The following is a 13,477-nucleotide window of genomic DNA, read 5'->3' on the forward strand; positions in this document are numbered from 1 at the left end:
GACACAAATTGATTTTGCAAGAAAATCAATTTTGTCATCAATAGGATCAACTAGTGTTGGTACTTATGCTTAACAAACACATTATTCCTATATTAAAGCTTAGTATCAACACTAGATGAACACAAATCGATCTTGCAAGAAAACCAATTTTTTCATCAATAGGATCAACTAGTGTTGGTACTAATGCTTAACAAATATATTATTTCTAAATTTAAAGCTAAGTGTCAACACTAGATGGACACAAATCGATCTTGCAAGAAAATCAATTTTGTCATCAATAGGATCAACTAGTGTTGGTACTCATGCTTAACAAATATATTATTTCTAAATTTAAAGCTAAGTGTCAACACTAGATGGACACAAATCGATCTTGCAAGAAAATCAATTTTGTCATCAATAGGATCAACTAGTGTTGGTACTCATGCTTAACAAATATATTATTTCTAAATTTAAAGCTAAGTGTCAACACTAGATGGACACAAGACACAAATTGATTTTGCAAGAAAATCAATTTTGTCATCAATAGGATCAACTAGTGTTGGTACTTATGCTTAACAAATATATTATTTCTAAATTTAAAGCTAAGTGTCAACACTAGATGGACTCAAATCGATCTTGCATAGATTGGACATCTGCCAAAGGGTCTAAATCCACCCTCAATGAACATGTTATATCTGAGTGGTCCTTATCTGCCTCTTGCCATCAAAACTGGCATTGTATCCGGGATCTTAGCACTCACAGTAAGTCGTTTTTATCCATTACGAGTGATTGGTCATAGAAATTGTAAAGAAGTGGTTCGTGATCAACGTTTTCGTGGACTTACAGGAAGGGATTGCAGTAGAAAGGACATTTTCTGCTTTGAAGAATTACCAAGTTGATGGAAACAAAGAAATGATGGCTATTGGACTAATGAACATGGCTGGATCCTGTTCTTCTTGCTATGTTACAACAGGTACCAACCTCATTCAGTCATGGAGCCAGAAATTTAAATAAGGGCATTAAAAAAAAAAACTTACGCCAAGGGATCTCTGCCCTTGGCATCATTGGCCTGTGGTTTTAGCTATCTATAGATATAAGTAAGATTTTCTGTTCTGTTTTACCTAGATAAGTTTTACTTTTACAGGATCATTTTCTCGATCAGCAGTAAATTACAATGCTGGGGCTACAGCTGTGCTAATCACCCTGCTGTTTCTAATGCCACTGTTCTATTACACCCCCATTGTCATCTCAGCCTAGCCATTGCAGTAAGCATCCCCTCGAAAGTTTCAGATTTTAAGTCCTTCTTATCTTACCTAACTAATATTTTCTGTTTTTTGCTGATGAAATTTTAGGTTGGAGTTTCGGTTTTTAAGATCTTGTTGCATGTTACAAGGCCAAATACTGGTGTCTTGGGCAATATTCCTGGAACTCATGTATATCAAAACATGAACAGATATAGAACAGCAGTTAGAATTCCATCTTTCCTGATACTAGCTGTAGAAGCTCCTATCTACTTTGCAAATTCTACTTACTTACAAGAAAGGTTAGTTTCTGTATGTATTTCACAGTTTCATTTACTTGGAATTCCCGTTTGTTAACTACAGGATATTGAGATGGATACGCGAAGTGGAAGGGATGATAGAAACCAACCAAGAAACTGCTGCTGCCGGAGTTTGCTGCTGCTGCTGCCGCCTCTGCGCTGCTAATGCGACCTGCTACTGCTGCTGATCGAGGCGCGCGGCGAGCCGATCGGGGATGGTGGCGCGACCTCCTGCTGCTGCTGATCGAGGCAGCGCCGGTCGAAATGGGTGGGGTGGGCGCCGGTCGGGATGGGCGGGTGGAATTATATGTTAGCTCTTCACCTCTACATCATTACATGAGATATTAAGTTCATGATTTGACGACAGACTGATAGAATTTGTACATTACTCTATAAATATAAGTAGAATTATCTCCTAATTCATATCAACGTAGTTTCATACTCTCAATATGGATTATTGATATTTTTTTATTTATTTCACGAATTCTTATAACTTTTTATTTATAAAAGTATACAAATTGTTACACTTTTTGAAACAATTAATTGTAGGTGTAAAATGAAAATTTAGTATTATGCACAATAGCAAAATTATGATTAATAAGAATATTTTAAACAAACCGACCTCCGAATGTCGCTTTTATTAGAAGTAATTAGATTAAATAAAAAACCGACCTCATGAGGTCGGTATCACATTAAATTTTAAGATAAATAAAAAGTAATCATGTTAATTAAATAAGACTGACATCGGGAAGTCGGTATTTTATATTAATTTTTTTTTTGACTTATATAAAACCGTCATCCGAAGGACGGTTTATTTAAAGTTAATTGAAAATATTAATTTATTAATTTTCTGGAAGTCACTATATAAATATTTTTAATGAAAATTAATTTAATTACATACTATTTAATTTTACTGACTTCCGGAAGTCGGTATTATAGTTTTTTTTGTTTTTATTTTACACAAAATCGTCCTCCGGAAGACGATTTTAAATAAAATTAATTCAAAATATTTCTCAATTTTGTTTTTATATTTAATTGTGAAAAAATAAAATATGGTTATTTATTTATTTAATACCGACATCAAGAGGTCAGTTTTTATTGTAATTCATTTTTTTTGGGAAACATTCCGACCTCCAGAGGTCGGTATTTGATTTTTTTCGCTTTATTTTGCTTAAAAACCGACTCTTTATAGTTGATTTCAGGTTTTTTTTTTTTTTTTAACAATACCGACCTCCGGAGGTCGAAAATTACCGACTTTCATTGGAGGTCGATAATTTTTAGGTCGGTATTCACTGTTTTTTTAATAGTGATATAACCTAATTACATGATTTATAATTGATTTCGACCCATGCTTTATTCTTTGATATTTTTCATCCATGAACTATATATGAACTATGATCATATGATAAATTGATAAGAGATTTTATGCATGTTTTATGTAAGGATTAAGTTATGATTTAAGGATGCTTTTAAGTTAAGTATATATCAATGGATTGTGAAAGGTTTTCTCACAACTTGCAGAGAAAATGGTCAAATGGTCAAATGACTTCCCAATCTATTAGTCAATTCTCGACTACACACTTATACTTTATGGGGGTCCTATTACCCCCCCTAGACATTTTAAAAGTGGAATATATTACCCCTTAAAAGGTCACACCCAGATTTGTGGTAAGTGGTGGCTGCACGCACGATGCCACATAAATATATTGTACTTTTTTTATTAAAATATTATTATTCTACTTTTTTATTCGATTTCCCTTTTAAATTTGTTTTCTTTTCTATTTCAGCATATTCTTCTTTTCTTTGACTACAAATTTTCTGCCACTAAAGTGAAAATTCGAAGTTCCATTTCTAAAACCTCAAAAATTTTAGTTTCTTAATCTTTGTTTGAATTATTTTCAGAGAAGTTCTCAATTTTCTTATACAAGCCAATCTTGAATATCTAGGTTTGGTATTTAATGGGTGTTCTCCGATGAGTATTGTCGGAGTTTGGGTAGCTAAAAAATGAAGTATATTTGAATGAGATATGAATTTGATTGGTGAAATTCTTGAAAGTTTACGAATTTTCAAAGTCGTAAACATATTGATTTGGTTCACAACAATTTAAAAGGAGAAAATCTTTAGGGTTGTTCATGTTAAAGAATTTGATGTTGATATACTTGTATAGTAATCACTAATCAACTTTCAGATCTGATTTGAATCTAGGTTTCTTCAATTTTGTGCGTTGTTATACTTGAAGTATAAAAATTTAGCTGTAAAAGATACTAATTTTGACTTTGATGCTTTGTTATTTTATTTACTCAACTGAGTTTCCTCTATATTGTTCAATTTTGTGTTTTTGTGCTTCAACTTATGAACACTTAGCTATGCAAAAGTGTTGATTTTTAATTTGATCTCGTATTCTCCTAATTTTTTCAAGTGAAGTCGATTTCTTTTGAAAAAAGAAGAAGAAAGGAGATAGCGGTAAAAGTAACTATTATTAACAGTGAGGCGATTTCTTACTTTTTTCCAGACAACTTAAATCAGACGGAGTGTTGAAGAGATAGAGAAAGAAGAGCAAGAAAATAAAATGAAAAAGATAAAGAAAAGTAAAAAGTAGCATACATAATTTATTTATTTTAAATCAGAAAATTAATATGAAAAAGAAAAATAAGAAAGTTTGTATCTCACTCTCTTTGAGAAAGTGAATTACACTTTCTTTGCCAACTCAGCATTAGGGAGCAAATAATTCTACTATAAAATAGTTCAAGGGGGTAATAGGACCCTCCTAAAATATAAGTGTGTAGTTGAGAATCCACTAATAGAATGGGGGGTCATTTGGCCATTTTCTCCAACTTGCAAGGAAGTCATGATTTTTTATGCTTAGGAAGGTAAGTGTCTATTATGAAGAAGTTTATGAAATCATTGTTTTGAAAGGAGCTACTCTTATACGACTTTATGGTTTGAATTGATATTTTGACTATCATATTTTCTAATGTTATGCTTAGATAATTGACTTTGCCTATTCCGTTGAGATTTTACTTAGCATCGAGAGGACTTTGAGGTGAAGGCTCAATCAGGGTAATCTCTAGGAGCAATCTCTTAGTCCGAAACTATGCGCCCTTGTAGGAATGTCTTAAGTGACGGATCCACATAACATTAATGATATGATACGGAGTTCTACCTTGATAAGTAGACTCTCCCTTTTCGGTGTGGGAGTTACACCGAATTTCAAGCTATAGCTCACATGGTCTATTATCGATTAAAACTAATATCCCATAAAAAAACTATAATTTTTCCTTAAAGCTTTCATTATACCTTTTTATTAATGCTTGACCTTGTCTCATGGTTTTAATTAATGACTTTGCTTTCTAAACTTTTAAACGTTCTACTTAGTCATGCATTACATGTGTTAAGCCTACTATGATATCATGTCTACGTTTATGCATTTTCCCCCATACTTAGTACATTCCATGTACTAATGCATACTTGTGCCTATATTGTCTCATAATTAATATAGGATTTGACGCTCCTTCTCCTCCCGCTCGTGGCTAGCTTGGATTTCTAATAACTATTGGATTGGTGAGTCATCATACTGCGAGGGCAAAGCCATGACGACCGTTTATTGCTTTTATTGTTTACTCTTAAACTTTGTATGTGGTGTATGGTTACGTCTCAACCGCTCCTAAGTTATTTTAGAAGGACTTGTCAAGACTTAGTTATGATTCTACATTCATGTTCAAACTTCCTTTTATGATACGAGACGTCCTACTTAAACTCTCTAATTGTATATTCTATTGTGTTGTATGTATGTCAAGTGGCTTGTGTAGGGTCTTTCGAGGTCCTATACGACATGTCATGTCTAGGGTATACTTTGGGTCGTGACAACTATTTCAATATTTTTGGGAAAATGCATAAGAACCCCCCCAGCCTATACCTAAAATCTCTGAGACACACCTAACCTTTACTAAGGTCCTATTACCCCCTCGAACTTATTTTATATATAATTTTCTACCCCTTTTTGGCCTACGTGGCACTATCTTGTGGGCCCAGCGCGTGTTGACAATTTTTTCTAAGGATAGTGCCACGTAGGCCGAAAAGGGATAGAAAATTAATTAAAAAATAAAGTTCGGGGGGTAATAGGACCTTAGTAAAGGTTAGATGTGTCTCAGGGATTTTGGGCATAGGTTGGGGGGTTCTTATGCATTTTCCCAATATTTTTATTTTAAGTTTAGCTTAGAGGTCATATTTGGTGCACCTGAAATTTTCAAATCCTAAGTTCGCCTCTGAGTACAACTTTTAAAATTCAAATTACATGTCCAAATAAAAATTTCCGCATGCCCTTTCTGATGCAATTTACGATGCTAAATAATATGTTGTTAGAATATCTATCCTAGTAGGAAGATCAACTTCAATGTAACCTCTACCTAAACCAATGATTCAAATCATGATTTTAAGTTCATGTCTAACACCTACTTAGTTTCCGCAATGATACTGATTCAACTTAGTCGGTAAACATCCTTAAAACACTTATACTCTATATGAGCTTGGACTCACAAATTTATTCCTCTCATATAATCTTTTTTTTTTTTTGAACCCCAGGATAACCCGCAACCGCTACAACCTCTGCCCTTCGGATGAGCACTCTGTGGTGAGCACTTTGTGCGCATTGGGTAAATTCCCCACTGTGTAATAGCCTGCAAACAATACCTAGGGGATGTAAACCGCACTAGGCAAGCCCTATGCGACAGGCTCGACGCAGAAGACACTGAGGGGGTATCGATCCCGGGTCATCCGTGTGGATAACTACCCTCCAAACTAACTGAGTCATCCCGAAGAACAACCTCTCATATAATCTTATTGGTCATGAATATTAATTTAAGGCTTTAAGGAGCGCTAAAATTGCTTGGGGCTTCACACGTCAGAATATTCCATTTTTGCAAGTTTACGTCGACATGAAATATTAATATTCCTATCTAATATTGTTATCAACTTATTGTCTTTTTACCTATTTTAATGTAATAAAGTGAAGATATATCTAATCGAAGCATATACAATTATCACAAACTAAAACATTAATTTTTTAGTTTTGATAATATTAAACTAAATATTGTTTCTCAAATTTGCAAGATCATATAAGATACGATCATTTTGGATTTAACATAAGGTTATTAATATAATAACTTCATAAGCTATTTTTCAAATAAGTCATCATTCCTTTTTTATGTAGAAGAGGAGAATACAAAATAGAGAAAAAGAATACAGGTCAAATACAAAACATTTTGCTCAACACCTTGTTTGGATGGTTGTTACCCGTTGTATTGTATTGTATTGTTAGTTTAAATACAATGTTTGTTTTGATAGTTACTTAAATTCTATTGTATTGTATCGTTTAAATCCATCGTTAGGTAACGACGAAAAGACTCATTTTATTTAATGATCGATTGGTGTGATTGCATTGTTACCTTAATATTTTCTTCTCATTTTGTTATTTAATAATTATATTTTATCTTTTATACCCTATATTTTCATAGTAGCTCTACTATGTACCCTACTTTTCTTGTTGGTTTATCATTCAAATTATGGATATGTGACATTATGTAACGACGGAGAACTATACAATCCATTCAAACTATATTGTATTCATTAAAACAATACGGTACAATACAATACACCATAACATAATATAATACGTTACATTATGAAACAATACTTAACACTCGAAACTTCATTCTGGACTACATACTTAATTCTGGTTGCAATAGGAAAGGTTGGGATTGTTCCTCGTCTATTGTTTTCTGCTTTTCCTTCTTACTTTGCTCATTTTCACCATAAAAGTATGATATGAATCCACAAATAGCTAGAAAAATAGCAATTCCCTTTTCAATTTGAAATTTTTCACGGAATAAAATCACAGCTAAGACTTCAGTAATGGGAAGTAAGAAAGCACTAATAATTCCAGAGAGCAAAGATGAAGAATAAAAAATTACTCCAACTATTCCCAATAGTGTGAATTGCCAAATAATGGCACAACATACCAGCACCAAATAATACTTAACGTCTCCAATATCAAATTGGCTTGCCTCTTCTTGAATTGCCTGTTCAAATTTAAATAAGTTATTAATAATAATTTCGTTTATTCCAAAAAAATTTTTGCCTATTATAATGATGAATTGTTATACGCACTAGGCAAACTCAGTGCAACGAGCTCGACCCAGAAGGTAAACCCCTCGCTTTTGCTTGCAAGGAGTTTTTGAACTTGAGACCTTCAACATGGAAGTCTGAACTTCATTTTTTAATTTCTCACATTTTCCAAGTTCAAAAGGAATTTTTACGTTTTAGTTTCATCATTTGAACTTATAAAATTTGTTAAAGTTTAATTATATTTTCATTATAAATAACAAAACTATTATATAAAAAAATTAAAATATTTTTTTTCGATTATAATGTAATACTATCATAAAAAGTAAACATTACCTGAAAATCCTTGTTAATAATCACTCCAACGGTGGAAAAAGCTGTAGCAAAAATAGCAATAATCATTTGAATTTCCAATACAGTAGTGTAAGTAATAGCTTTTTTCGCGTTCATGTAAATCATTTCAATAAGGGGCAATAGTAACCCATAAAGAACGGCTCCTATAACCGACATAAAAAAACCCATCATATAATCCATTGTGGACTCGCCCGTGGGCAAGTCATTGTCTGTCGTCCGCAGCGCCAAAATGGCGGCTGCGGCGATCAACAAAGCAACAGAAATCGCCGAATACGCGGTCAATTTCTGCTTAATGAGTAGCACAGCGAATAGCGTAGTGAACGCTAGTTGAGTCGCGTTAATAAGCGTTGAAGTTGAAACGGGTAATTTTGCGGGCCCCCAAGAGTTAAAGTAGGCAATAAGTCCCGTGAGAATTCCTAGGCCAGCTGAGCCTAGGAATTCTCTACGAGTAATAAAAATGATTTGAGGATCAATTTTACGACGTTGAAAATACGCGATAGCAAGAGGGATGAGAATGATTGGACAGCCAACGGTTTTTAACCAACTAGACATCCAAATTCTTTGGCCACCATGAAGAAAGTATAAACGAGAGATCAAAGGTCCACCACATCTACCAATTGAAAATATAACAATGTTCAAAAATAGTAAGTAATTCTTCATTTTTAATTGTCGTTGTAGTAATACTATTTTTGAGAATTTCCAGTATTTATTCATGAGTATTTATATTAAATCTTACCATGTGTTAATTAAATATTGATTGTATGTCTTTTAATTTATTGACATGAGTATTTATATTACATCTTACTAGTTTGATTTTGTTTATTGGTAAGCACGTTGCACAACTTGTTATTTTTTTATTATTCTTCAATAAAAAAAGGTTGTGTGTAGTGTATATATAAGTGTTTATTTGATTTAGTATGAATGAAATTTATTTCATGACTTCTCTTTTCTATTTTTTTAAAAAATAATCTTGTAGTGTGAGATGCGCTACTGTGTTGTTTAATACTTATTCACACTCTTGTATATTTTTCAATACATGTTATGCATTTATTAATTTGACTAGTCACTTTCCCATCTTTCTTAGGTGGTATCGGAGCCAGCTTGAGCGTACGTCAACTATTTAACATGATAAGGTAACTTTAAGTTTACGCAAACACGAAGATATTATCTAGTAGTTTTTTTAGCTTCCGTTGAAATTTAACGTAAGACCTCTTCATTCTCTTCTCATTTTATTATCACTACATTATGCTCTTTAATGATTTTTTCAAAAAAATATTCAACCTCTTTTATTTGGCAGAAAGAACAAAATGTGGAAAAAGGAAGAAGATTTAAACAAGAACATAAATTATAAGAACATAAAATTCCAGTTTAAAATAGTAGTAAAAGGTATGAACTCAATGATGTGTACTTAGAGGGCTCAAAGTTCGAACTCTTTCAATCACATTATTTATTTATTAGTCCATGAATATTGTGATAATATGATTTTTGCAAAACATTCACGGAATCCTCCGTATGAAGTTGGGGGAGAGGTACGCACAGTTTCACCATTGATATGATATTTTTGCGCATTTAGGAGTCAATTTACAGAAATAAGGTGATTTTCTTAGTTTTTCGGGTGCGTTAGCCCATGGATATTTGGTGATATGGCCGATGGGCAATTTTTTTTTGTAAAACCTTTATGGAACCCCTCCCCGTAGGAAGTTGAGGGAGCAGTACATACAATCTCACCATTTTTACGACATTTTGGGGGCAGTTTACATGAATTAGACATTTTTCAGGTTTTCATGTGTGTTAGCCCATAATATTGTGGTGATATGGATTTCAGACGATATTTTTGAAAAACCTTCATGAAACCCTCCGTAGGGAGTTGGGGAGCAATACGTGCAACCTCACCATTTTTGTGACATTTTTCGACATTTAGGGGACAATTTACATGAATTAGCCGTTTTTTCTCAATATTTGTGTGTGTTAGCCCATGAATATAGTGGTGATATGGCTTTTATACGATTTTATTGCAAAACCTTTATGGAATCCTCCGTAGGAAATTGTGGTAGCATTAGTATAGTGTCACCATTTTTACAATATTTTTGGACATTCATGGACCAATTTACAAGAATTAGGTGATTGTCTTAGTTTTTTGAATAACACATATGAATATTGGGGTAATGTGACTTCCAGACATTTTTTTTGCAAAACCTTTATGGAACCTTCCACAGGGAGTTAGGAGAACTGTACATACAGTCTTACCATTTTTACGACAATTTTTGGGGATTTTTTTTATATATGAATTAGACAATTTCTTAAGTTTTCTATTGTGTTAGACCATGAATATCATGTTGATATCACTTTCAAACGTTTTTCTTGCAATACCTTCACGAAACCCTCCGTAAGATGATGAGGTACACCGATACATAAAATCACGATAAAGAATGTTGAAACCTTACACGAAAGCTCGTGCACGTAAAATTCAAATAATATTCATCATCATCAATGACGCAACCACATATATTCTAAAGGTGTCAACTAACACCACTTCACTCAAAAGGTAGTATGTCGATAGGTGAAAAGTTTTATTTATATGCAATCTATTTATTGAATCCTTAAATTTACTATTATATTTTCTTTTTAAAATTTTAACAACCCTTAAAAAAGTTTAGTTCCTTCATTTTAGTCAAGGTATAATCTTAAGTTGATACTCACAAAAGGACAAATAAGTTTTAAGCAAGTAAATCTCATTTTGCATAAACCATTTGCAACAACTATTCTCATTTTTTTGTAGAAAAGAAAATCTACGAATTTTTTTTTTATTATAAAAATTGGACAAATACTCACTCTCTAGAAGTATTGTTTTTCTTGTCCTAAAAAGAATCAAAAGTCACTCTTTGATTGTTTATTTTCAAGAATTAATGGAAGATCCAATGATGGATGAAAGAGAAAAGTTGATGGTTTTATCAACTATTCTGTTTTATCCATCATTGGATCTTTTATTGATTCTTGAAAATGAACAATTAAAGAGTAAAATATGGTTCTTTTGGGACAAGGAAAAAATGCTTCTATAAAGTGAGTATAGTTTTTCAAAACCTTATTTTGTTCAATTTTTAATGTAATTTTTTTTTCAGATTATTTTTAAAGATGAGATCGACAGAACTTCTCACAAGTTCTATAATAGACAGTGCAACAATCAACAAAATCAGTGAAATTTGTCCGAATTTAAGAACAAATAATGGTATTAATCCCTTGATTGAATTCAATCCACTTGAACTTTTATTTGAATAAAAAAATAGCTAAGAAAATGCAAAACGACTCAAAGTAAGAAATAAGGTCCATAGATCTACAACTCAAGAATGTTCAGATCAAATCAAAACAACAATAGATCAAGTTCAGAAGCATACCTTTTCCTCGAAGATAAACCAGAAATGGTCATTAGCGTTTCAGTGATGTTGAGGTTTTAAAAGAGTAGGAGCAGAATTGAGACTTCAGGGTGGAGGTCGATGAGCTCTCTGAGAAGATCTGGAATGTCCCTCTTTTCACTTTTTTTTTACTGCTTTTGTGTCCTTCCACTTTTCATTTTATCTCCTTTTTTTGTTTCTTTGTTTATGTATTTATGTGTTTTGAAGTGGGATTGGAAGGGTAAACTTTTATCATTTGGGGAAAAAATAATTTTTAATTAAATATGTATTGCAAAGTACACTCTTATATTGTCTATCAATCATAAACCCATCAATCAATATGTTAAATCATGTCCAAAGAATGATAACTCAATTATTTTGAAGCAGTTGTGTAGTAGGGAGAGGAAGACACTGAAAAAAATGGAACAATTTACAAAGTCCTTGAAGGCAACAAAAAAATAGAGATGATACCTAGCCTATGTTATTTCATCCAACAAAAAGGACTTGATAAAATAGAGGATCTGGAGTCAAGAGTAGAAGTTTTAAATCTGGAGGAAGCCATCAACACTCTTAAAGGGCGGCGGAGCAAAGCTACCCGTGCACTCTATCTGTTACATGACTACTTGCAGGAAGATAGTGAGCAAATATCAGAGGAAGAAAAAAAGGAGAAAAATAAGGAAAAGGACTTGCCAAATGAAGAGGCTCGCCTCCTTTAGACAAGATCCGACAACAAAAAACAAGCACAACTCATGTAATCTGAAAAAACAACTGGAAAAGAACATTGAAGTCAATAGCAAGAAAGGAGGATGAACTCAGAAATAAGATACTTACTCTTGTTAGCTGATTTTTCAACAATCAAGAGGAACATCAACATCACGTTGATAATCTATAGCAAGAGAAGGCGGAGAGATGAATTAGTCACAAAAAGCAGCATTCTCAGGTCAGGAAATGAAATTATGAAATCAAGGGAAGAGGAGAAGAAAGCGGCGAAAGGATAAAGATGAATGAAGTGATAATATTGGAAAACCCTACCTTGAAATAGATATATATTCATATCTGAATTGGATGGGCCTGGGTCTTATTTGTTATTTGTTTTTTGTTATTGATTAAATGATTCTTATTTTAGTAATTGGCTAGTTAGGGTTGGGCTTTGCCCGTGAAGGTGTAAGGAGGTGTAAATTTGTTTCCTGTTGAAAAGTCATGAATAAAAAGTCAATTTTTACTCTTTTTTAAAAAAAAGTGTTATGAAGTGGACTCAAACACTTTGGCTAGCCCACATGTACTTTCATTTTTATTCTAATAAAAATTAGACACAATGAGATTTTGAGGGGAAAAAATGTGGTTATTTAATGTCAAATAAATATATATAAAAAAATTGCTAAATTTTTTAAAACGAACTATTTATTGTACGCTAGCCTCTTTCACACCAGGCGACTCCTATGGAGTTTTAGCCTCCACGGCCGAAACAATCTCTACCCAGCCTCAAGCTGTGGAAGAGACGCTTGAAAAGCCTAGTTATACGTCTATTTTTAATCCATCGACTTGCACTCAAAAATCTGATGGAAAACTTCCATTAAAATTAAAACCCGTGATCTATGTTCATGGAGAACCTACTGTGAGTTTCAACTTTTCGGATTTGGAATCATATATCCAAGAAGAAAACTTGCAATATGCTCTTGTTGCTAAGTTTTCTTATGGGAGACCCGATATGATTGATCTTAGAAAGATTTTTACACGACACTTTGAAATCAAAGGAGATTGCAATTTAGGACTACTAGATCATCGTCATGTTCTGGTAAGACTATCGAATTGGGAAGACTTTGTGGAGGTGTACTCTAAGGCAGTATCATTCATCGCAATAAAAGAAAAGGGTGTGAATAATCAATACCAATGTCGAATTCAACCCTGGACACCATGGTTTAATCCAAAAGAGGAGACATCAATTGCTTTAGCTTGGATTTCTTTTCCGAGTCTGTCAACATAGATGTTTGCTCGTGAAGCGATGCCTTCACTTGCATCTGCCATTGGGACATCCCTACAAGTTGATAAGGCAACAACGGATAAGTCAAGGCCTAGTGTAGCTAGGGTAAAAGTG

The 13,477-nt window shown here is 33.1% G+C and overlaps 2 protein-coding genes across 6 annotated transcripts in view; both read right to left on the bottom strand.

Annotated features, from left to right (window-relative positions):
• LOC102593776 (probable GTP-binding protein OBGM, mitochondrial) overlaps nt 1-1,813 on the bottom strand; it is a 9,339-nt gene extending 7,526 nt beyond the window's left edge. The window contains exon 1 of the mRNA XM_015304436.1: nt 1,630-1,813. The gene's annotated coding sequence lies outside the window, so the exon portion shown is untranslated. The remainder of the gene's footprint in view (nt 1-1,629) is intronic.
• Nucleotides 1,814-7,141: 5,328 nt separating this feature from the next.
• On the bottom strand, nt 7,142-12,506 carry LOC102594093 (purine permease 3-like). Of its 5 annotated transcripts, none has more exons than XR_001472140.1 (4): nt 12,214-12,405; nt 11,386-12,001; nt 7,976-8,016; nt 7,142-7,596 (listed from the first exon to the last, which is right to left on the bottom strand). XR_001472140.1 is itself a non-coding variant. In XM_015304442.1 (3 exons), the coding sequence occupies exons 1-3, from the start codon at nt 12,254-12,256 to the stop codon at nt 7,237-7,239; spliced, it is 444 nt and encodes a 147-aa protein (XP_015159928.1). In that variant the 5' UTR covers nt 12,257-12,418; the 3' UTR covers nt 7,142-7,236. The 5 variants fall into 5 exon arrangements, 1 of the variants encoding a protein (XP_015159928.1); XR_001472138.1 differs by having other exon boundaries at nt 11,386-12,150; nt 12,214-12,404; XR_368768.2 differs by having other exon boundaries at nt 11,386-12,405.
• Nucleotides 12,507-13,477: the final 971 nt, after the last annotated feature.

This window comes from Solanum tuberosum, unplaced genomic scaffold (assembly GCF_000226075.1).
Source record: "Solanum tuberosum cultivar DM 1-3 516 R44 unplaced genomic scaffold, SolTub_3.0 scf00551, whole genome shotgun sequence".
Taxonomy (NCBI): Eukaryota; Viridiplantae; Streptophyta; class Magnoliopsida; order Solanales; family Solanaceae; genus Solanum; species Solanum tuberosum.